Source organism: Arachis stenosperma, chromosome 4 (genome assembly GCF_014773155.1).
Source record: "Arachis stenosperma cultivar V10309 chromosome 4, arast.V10309.gnm1.PFL2, whole genome shotgun sequence".
Taxonomy (NCBI): domain Eukaryota; kingdom Viridiplantae; phylum Streptophyta; class Magnoliopsida; order Fabales; family Fabaceae; genus Arachis; species Arachis stenosperma.
This window is the reverse complement of record NC_080380.1, coordinates 143407130-143417198: the sequence shown is the minus strand read 5'-3', so window position 1 is coordinate 143417198 and position 10069 is coordinate 143407130. Positions and strand designations below refer to the sequence as shown.

The 10069-nt window shown below is 30.3% G+C and overlaps 1 protein-coding gene across 1 annotated transcript; it reads left to right on the top strand.

Moving 5' to 3' along the window:
- The first annotated feature begins 6802 nt into the window (after positions 1-6802).
- LOC130975787 (glycine-rich cell wall structural protein 1.8-like) lies at positions 6803-7441 on the top strand. The gene is made up of 2 exons (XM_057900523.1): positions 6803-6986; positions 7125-7441. The coding sequence occupies exons 1-2, from the start codon at positions 6803-6805 to the stop codon at positions 7439-7441; spliced, it is 501 nt and encodes a 166-aa protein (XP_057756506.1).
- Positions 7442-10069: the final 2628 nt, after the last annotated feature.

Here is a 10069-nt window from a genome sequence, read left to right as displayed (position 1 = left end):
CCAATATAACCTAATTTGACTCAAATCAAAACACATGATCATGATAGGCAGATTAATAATTTAAAGTTTTTGAAAAGACCAAGTTGGTTGAATTATTAATTAATAAAAGTTAACTACGTTTATAGTGAAATTTGTCGGCCAGTGGTAGTGTGAAGTGTGAACCATCACATACAAATTAAATAATTTAACAAAAATATTATTTATATACTAAAATCAATCATCAAAATTAATTATTATATATTTATATATAAATATATATTATTTAATTTATTTTTAATATATATTTATAATAATAATTAATTTTAATAACTGATTAAATATATACATAACATAATTGATAATTTAAATATAAAAAAACAGTGTTAAAAGTCAAAACCAATTTAATTAGAACTATTTTAATACTACTAGAACTTCTGTCGATTTTAGCCGTCTGTTTTGGTCATACAAGTCAATATTAGTATTAAAATAATTTTAGTTAATTTTTTGTCTAGTTTATTTATTTATTTATTTTAATCTCACAGATTTCTCGATCAATGATGCGTTTTATATAAAAGATAAAATATATATTTAATGATAAGTTCTTCATTAACTTATGAGAATCAATAAAATATAATAGCCATATAGCTAGTGTGAAACAATGAGTATATAACTATTACTATAAGAAAAAATTACTACTATTCAAACTAAGTGCTTGTATGGTGTATGTCATTTAAATTAATAAAAAAATATTTAATAAAAAATATTTTTTTAAAATTTTTAATGTGTTTAACAAATTTTTAATAATAAAAATAAAAATATTAAAAAAAATAAAAAATATATTTTTTAAAAAGTTGTAATTTATATTTTTTTTAAAGATTTTTTTTAAAAAAAGATATTTTTCACATAATAAATAAATAAAAAAATATTTTTATTTTATTTTACCCAAACATAATTAATAAATAAAATTTTTTTTTTACATGAGATATCCAAACATAAAATCATTTTATTTTTATAAAAAAAATTTTAAAAAATATTATTTAAAAAAAATCTTTTTCAAAAATAATACCCAAACAAACCCTAAACCCTTATTAAGAAATGTTCATTTCTCCTGAACCTTCTTATGACTCATGCTAATAAAACTTCTATTGTGAAGTTGTAAACATATAACTTCATTGAGATTTTAATTATTATGTATTTGTATTGTGATGTTTTTTTTTTTTTTTGTGGCTTAAATAAAGTAAACAAAAGAAAGAAAAAAAACAAAATCCAAAAACGGTTTAAATAGAGGAGCACTCTTTTTTAAGATAACTCTCAAACTTTTTTTAAGTAAAACAAGTTTTACTTGATTGAATTGTAATTTTATTGTCATTTTTGTCATAATATTCACTATTGTATTTACATCTTTTATAATCAAACAAAAGTCAATTCGTTAATTTCAATGCATGATATCTCTTATTTTAAGTACCAAATCAATAAACCCAAAATCATTTTGATCATTAGTAATAAGATTAAACGTTTTCACACAATCTATCTCACAAATAATATTTTGTTGATCCACATTCCAAACTAAGAGATAACTTCACTAAATAGCAAACAATTTTCCTTAAAAAATACTATTACTTTAAATCATTTTCAAACATCTCCTTTGCCAACACCCATTACAATCTCTGATAACGCAAGCAAATCAACGCTATCACCAAAACCAGGATAACTAGTATTACAATTAATCTTGAAAGTACTTATAGATGAGGGATTTCAAGAACTATTTAAAATAGAGGGGTGGAACATATGTTGTAATTCAAAAACACTCCTAAACTCTCTTTTTTAAGTTAAAACTAGACAAATTACTTTTTTCAGAGACCAAGTCTCATTAGGATTAAAGATGTCATTATTCCTTACTCGCCATATCTACCAAAGTTCCAAAAAAAACCTGAATGAATGCTCTTTGATGTGATACATGAATTAGTTATTCAAATCCAAAGAATGACAAGAAATATCCAATCTGTGCCATACAAGTTAAGCTTTCAGACAATCCCAAATACAATGTAAAACCGATTCCTGACTAGAAAGACATCTTAGGCACATATCCGATGATGACATCCCTATTCTAAAATGAAAACTTGCAGTAGGAAGAGCCTCTCTAAGACATAGCCAAGCCAAAAATTTGTGCATTTTCGGAACAAGCTGGCACCAAAGTCAAAGCCAATTCTCCCGCTTCTTCCAACTAAAAAGCTGCTTACACAACTACAAATAACCATTGCATGAGTCATAGACTTTGAATACGGTCCTAACATCTGGATTGTAAGAAAAAAATGCTATATTTCAAATTCTGAGATAGAGGAAAATAAAGAATTTTCAAATGTCACCTACCAACTAATCAAATATCTTGTATCCAAAGGTTCGAGTCAGAAATGAAAATATAATCTATCCTATTAGATAACTGTCCTTCTCTCCTCCAATTAGAAAACTAAAAATTCTTGTTCAAATCTCCAATACACCAAGCAAACTCATCATTTAACATTTTCCAAGTCTTGCAAAGACTCTTCTAAATGTGAGAGTCTTTGTTTCTAGGACAACCAAAACAGTTATCTTGAGATGATCGATATTTGATATCCAACAATTGGATCCATAACTTAGTTGGCTGATGGAAAAAAGTCCAAACTAGCTTTGCAAAAAGAGCAATATTCACACAATAAAGATCTTTAATTCCCAAACTTCCATATATTTTTAGAGTAACTAGCACCTTCCAACTAACAAGATTCAATTCCCTTCTATCAGTCTGTCCTTTCTAAAGAAAATTTTTCATCATAGACTTTAGTTTACTGATGATTCTTTTGAAAAAAATAGAGACCTGCATCTGGTACGTGGGAATAACGACTACAGCAAAATTGACCAAGCAGAGTCTACTTGTCTGGTTGAGCAAACTCCCTTTTCAGCTTGCTAGCCTGCCTCGAATCTTATCTAAAACACCATTGAAAGTTGAACGGGTCACCCTATAATGGCTAAGATAACCCCAAGATGCTTGCCCAAGTCTTAGATAAATTTGACGGAGGACACCCCAGTAAAGATCTCTTTCTTGTCGTAGAGACATTCTTGGAGTAAATTCCTTTAGATTTCTCCACATTAATCTTCATCCCAGATACTTTGCAAAAATTTTCCAAAACCACTATTACATTTCGCACTTGTCTCTTTGTAGTTTTACAGAATAAAAGCAAATCATCCGCAAACATTAAGTGGGATATTCTTGGTCTCTCTCTAGAAATAGCAACCGGCTCCCACAAGCCTAGATCAACCTAATGACTAATATAGAATGCCAATCTCTCTATACACAATACAAAAGATAGGATGACATAGGGTCTCCTTGCCTAAGATCTTGACTTGGAGTAAAGCCTTTTATAATAGACAATGAGGAAGAAGTGACAATTCATAATCAAATTGATTGTAGGACTGGAAAAACCAAAGTTCTAAGGGGTATAGGCCAAAAACCTCCAATCAACTCTATCATAAGCTTTCTCCGAATCAGTCTTAAAGGCCAAAGTGCCTTTTTTGCATTTAGTCTTCTTCATAAAGTGGAGAACCTCTTGTGCAATAATAATGTTATCAAGAGTTCCTCGTCTCGAAATAAACCCGCCTTGAAGCAGGCCAACCATCTCTGCAAGATGAGGACGTAGCCTATTAACAAGGATCTTCGTGATGATCTTATAAACCACGTTACAGAGACTAATCGTCCTGAAGTCCTTCATAGATATCAGCGTTTCAACTTTCAGAATAAGAACCAGTAAAGTCTTCACCATCCTTGGATCAAGAGCAACACCAGAAATGCCTGCTTAACCATATCCCAAACATCAGGACCAATGATATCTCAATATTTCTTGAAGAAGAAAGCTTGGAACTTATCAGAACCTAGAGCTTTAAAAGAATTCATGTGAAAAATAGTTGTCCTTACTTCCTTTATTATAACTGGCGCTATAAGATCATCGCAAGCTTCCTCATGCAAAGAACGAAGAGGCACATCACCAAGACAACCTAAATCAACATCATCCAAATGACAAAATAAGCTTTTGTAGAAAGATTCCGCTTCCCGATTCAGAACTTTCAGATTAGTCTCCCACACCCCATTCTTGAAGAAAAGGCCATGAATCTTATTATGCTTCGTTTGCATAAGAGTTTGAACATGAAAGAATCTTGTACTCCTATCTCTAAACCTTATCCACTGTTCTCTGGACTTTTGGAACCATAGAAGCTCTTCTTGTACTAGAGTGTTATTATAATCATCAATAAACTATTGCTCTTTCTAACGCAAATAAATACTATCTACCACTTCCAGACACTTCTACAAATAATTAATTTGATGCTCTAATTCACATTTTCTAACAAAAATGTTACCAAACACTTTTGAATTAAACTCTAAAAAATTCTTCTGCACTTTTGAAAGCTTGCCATGAATCCTTTTATTACCAGACCACCATGACTAGTTCACAATGTCCCTATACCTGAGATGAGTAGCCCAAGCAGCAACAAATTGAAAAGGTCAATTCCCTTTAAGATGAGGACGACCTTTACAACGTACCAAGATAGGACAATGATCAGACTGAAGACTATTTAAAACTTTTGCATAGGCCTCTGAAAAGATAGATAACCAACCATTATTTATACAAACCTAGTCAAGCTTATTTGCTACATCAACATAATTTTTTTCCCTCTTTTACCAAGAGAACTGTCTTCTAATAGTCTTCAGATCAAATAAACCACTATCCCCTAATGAAGTAGCAAACCTGTCTGCTCTTTGATGTGAAAATTGGCAACTCTTAGATTCATGAGAAAGTATGATTTCATTAAAATCACCAAGAGTAATTCAAGGTACTTGGAAAATCATGAATTGTGCAACAAGATAATCCTAAAGAAGAACCCTTTTATTAAATTGGGGACTACCATAAATACCACTACACCTCCAAATCAAATTATCAAACTGAACGTCAACTGTAATACCCTGATCCAAAGCATCAGTGAACTTGCAGCAAGCACCATGCATAGATGATAGAAACCAAATCCTTATGCCATCCGCTTCCACTATACCAACAGAGTGATACCCAAGCCTTTTCCAAAATAATTTCAAATGTTGAAAAAGGGAGTGAGTTCAACCATAATAAAGAAAATAGGTCTAAATTTTGTAACAAGTTCCTTACAATGCACTCGGACTAACTTATTAGAAGCACCCCCTAATATTCCAAACAATCATATTTAAACTATCTATAAAAAATAAGGACAGAATAAATAAGAACATAATACTCTAAATAGAATCACCATCCTCAACATGTGGTTTATCCTGCGGTGCTGGCGCTCCCTGATCCTCAATAATTGTCACCCTTAGACCACCGAACGCTGCACCTGCTGTCATGCTTCCATCTACTGGGATGCCCTCTGTTGCATTGCCATTTCTATCAATCAGGGAGTTCTGCAGGGAGGAAGGTCGCGCGCTTCCGGAGAGAAATTCCATAATGTGCAGGAGTTCCGTGCGATGGAGATGACACGCTTTCATGTTTTTCTCACTGCCCCATCCTAATTCCAATTGATTTGCATCTATCACCATGCAAATTAGGCATTGGAACCTTTTTCGAACCAGACTTGTGCTGCCTTTTATCTTGGGTCTTTTAACCTGACCCATTGTGAATTTTTCCTTACACAGAACTTGTTGCCAGTCCTCTCCATCATCCATGCATACCTCATTAACGTGAACATCATGCCCGTGAGGAGCCGATGATCCCGCTTCCGTATCCTTCCATTTAACAACTTCTGGTTCTTCACCCAGATCACGAGAATCCTCGTCCAAATCACGGGATTCTATTCAACCTCTTTTTGAATTTCTTGATCGTTGTGTGACACCGGTGACGGGGCTTCATGATTCTTTCCATCACCGAAAGCATCACCCTTCTCTTCTGAGTACTCATTCTCCATGCACAATGATTTGTCATGCCCATACCATGCACAAGTAGAAAAAATCAACTATAAACTCGTGTACTCCACTTCATGAGTTATATCCTCCACGATAATATATTTGATTACTGGCAACCCTAGATTAATCTAAACACAAGCTTGAGCATATCTCCCTTTCTTTGCAAGCTTTGTGGCCAAGTCCACTTTTACCGGAACCCCTATTGCAGATGCAATTTGCAACATTGTTTATTCCTGGTAGCACTAAATCAAAAGTCCCAAGGCACGATCTATACTAGCGTTGATTCAAAGGATTGTTCTCATGGCCTAAAATCCATATCCCATGGCATTATTGCGACATAGTGACTGTCGATCAACCAAGGGCCACCAAGCATGACCTTCTCACAATTCGCAGCAATATGAAATTTAACAAAAAAATACCCAAATTCCACGTCCAATGCAACAAATCAAACCTTCCTTTGATACGCCATACTATCCCAAAGTTTATGCATAAAACTATAATGCTTATCCAACACCTTAATCACAATGGCTTTTTTATATAGTTTAGCCAAGCAACTCTTTGCCTCTTTTGTAAAATTGACACTGGGTGGACGAGAATCACCCTACTTACCTGTTATCGTTGCGATACTATCCCAAAAAATATGATATATGTTTGTATAAAATTTGATTATATTATTAACAATGGATATTTTATCAAATATATTCTAAATTTAAAAAGGCAAAAGAGTAAAAAGAACAAAAATTAGAGATTATCCAATATTGGAGTCAATTATTATTAGAGGTAAATACTAAATAAGTATCCAAAAAATTTTAGCGTTGACAAAATGGTACTTGAAAGATGCTACTTTAAAGAAATTAAAATTTGACAAGCATGCCCCTAAGTTCGCCAGAGCACATCTCCAGTAAGAACGATGCTGAGGTGGAATTTTTAGTTAATAAATCTAAATCCAACCTGAAAAAAGTTGTTGTCATCTCCGAGTCCGCTCCTTTCTCTGTTGCCGCTGCCCTTTTCTTCCTCAGCGCCACCAGCTTTATGTTCTTCTTCTATGGTTATGGTTTCTCTCCAAAGAAAGAATAACATTGAAGATCTGCTTTAGCTATCGCACCCAACATCAATAGCTTCTTCTTCTTTCTTCATTGCGGCATCATCCACATCTATTTTTCACTCAATTTTCTCTATTGCAAATTGTAAGATGGTTATGGTGGTGGACATGGTGCTGGTGGAGACTATGGTGCACCTGATTATTATGGAGGTGGTGAAAGAGGAGGACTAAGAGGAGGCTCTGGTGGTGGTGTTAGTGGAGAGCATAGCATTGGTTATGGAGGCGGTTCCGGTGAAAGATATGATGGTACTTGTGGAGAACATAGCATTGGTTATAGAGGAGGTGGCGAAAGTGGTGGTCAGGGTGGTGTAAGATATGGTGGTGTTGGAGGAGCACATATAGGTGGCTATGGAAGTGATGGCAGAGCTGATAGAGGTGGTAGAGCATACGGCAGTAGTGGAGGTTGATGCGTCATTTAAGAGAGAGCGAGAAAGTGCATTGGGAAAAAGAGAGGGAAAAAATTAGGGTTGGAGAGATTTTTTGGGATGGATTGGATTAATTAATTAAAATTTTCACTTAGGTATTATACATTAACAAGACTGTTATTTCAATAAAATACGGTGGCTAGTTCAGTAGCATTTTTGTCGGAGATATGTTCTGGCGAACTCAAGAGCACGCTTGTCAAATTTTAAAATAATTTAAAGACTATTTGAAAATAACAAAAATTATATACTATTTTATCAATGCCAAAATCTTTCAACCGATTTAGTATTTATCTATTATTATTATTATTATTATTATTATTATTATTATTATACCTTTTCTAGCGAAGCATTTTTTTATTAACAATTTTGTTTATTCATTCATTCATTATTGCATCAACCATAATATTTTTCATGACCTCAAAATAAACCTTTATGACTTGTTATTTTCTTACCTCCAATTTAGTAAAATCAACTAGTGCTTTAGATGAGCAAATCAATTTCAAATTCAACCCGCTAAATATATAAAAAAAAAAAATTCAACAACTAAATCAAGAATATATATTAATATATATATATATAGAATAAAAATAAATTAAATAATACATATATATAATAATTAATTTAGTTAAATTTTTTTTGGTGTGTTCATATATATTTTTTTTTCGAATTAGGAACTGCCGTACCAACTGAATTAATGCAATTAATAGTTTGTTTTTTAGTAACTCTGTATATATTCTTTTCTGCGAAACTTTCCTTGAATTTTCTTAAAGAAGCTCATTGGGGAAACTGATTTTTCATTTTGTCATTTGTTGCATACTAATAATAGATAGGGTGATGCTAGATAGCCAAAAAATAATTATAATATAAAAATGTTACATAAAATATCTCATTCTCTTGATAAGCAAGTGACAAGTGATAACACCTTCTTATTATTTATTCTCTTTATTACCTATTATTTTGTTATATGTTTGGAGTCATTAATGTTCTTTTCAAAATTAATTTCAGTTTCTCCCAAATCAAATCTCTAACATCTCTCAATCACATTATTATTCATTATAATGCAATAATTCTATGCAAAAATTAGAAAAATTAAATTAAAAATTTTTAATAACTTCTACTATACAAACTTATATTTTACATATAGACTATTAAAAAATAAAAAATAAAATATAAAATATAAACAAAAATTAAAAAAAAATTTAAAAATAATTACTAACTCGTCATATTAAAATCAATAAATAAGCATACATATGAATATTAAATAAAATATTAAAATAATTAAAATCATGATCTATTAGTGCACATATGAGATAATTTAAAAAAAACAATAAGACGTATAGTTTAAAATTTGATAATATTAATTATAAAATTTATTAATTATAGACATCATATGTATGAAATTATGAATATTATGAGTACAAATTATGAATGTTATTAAAATGAAATTATGGATGTTATGTGTATGAATTTATGGATGTTATAAGTAAATTTATCAATTGAATACATTAATTTAAGAATTTGATATTTTTTAAATTCAATTATGATAAAATTTAAAAACATCTGTGTTAACTTTATAGTTACTTATGCAATAACTAAAAAATGATGTGTATGGATGTAATATCTAATAAACATGAATTTAAATTTTAGATATTATTTGTATTTAATTATGGATGTTATGTATATGAACGTATGAATGTTATGTGTATGAACTTAATTAGTACAATATAATTATAAATGCACATAAAAGCACAAAAAAAAATTAATCAGTTTATTATCATACCTTATCAAAACTAGCGTGGTTTTTCATATTCTCGAAAATTGGTTGACTGACAACAACCTCATTGAGTGAGTCCGTCTGTTGTTCAAATTCTTCATCAGCACCTTCTACCATAGCCCATAGGTACTGTATTAACGTCGAATTCAAATGCCATACTATTTGCAATGATAAACGTGACTCCTTGTAAAATTCCTTGATTTATACACTACTGTACTTGCAATGGTATTAGAGTCATGATTTTTGAATGATCGTAATTAAATTAATGGAAGGTATATATTACAAAGAATCAAGTGCAATTAAATGTCTTAACAGAAACAAAGAATTAGTAATTTTTTCGTATCTCCATTGATTGATATTAAATGTCTTAAGGGAAACAAAGAATCAAGTGCAATTAACTCAATTATATATATATATATATATATATATATATATATATATATATATTATCATTACTGTCCATTATTATTATTATTATTATTATTATTATTATTATTATTATTATTATTATTATTTAATGTATTCTTAAATATAAAAATTAAATTATAAAAGGGAATATTAAATATTGATTACAAGAATGCCTAATAGTATATTATTATTATTATTATTATTATTATTATTATTATTATTATTATTATTATTATTATTATTATTATTATTATTATTTAATGTATTCTTAAATATAAAAATTAAATTATAAAAGAAAATATTAAATATTGATTACAAAAATGCCTAATAGTAAGGGATATGATATTATAATTAATACTATTAATGAGTGGAGTTGATAAGAATATGATAAGTGAAATGATAAGAGAGTGGGATAAAAAATAAAACTA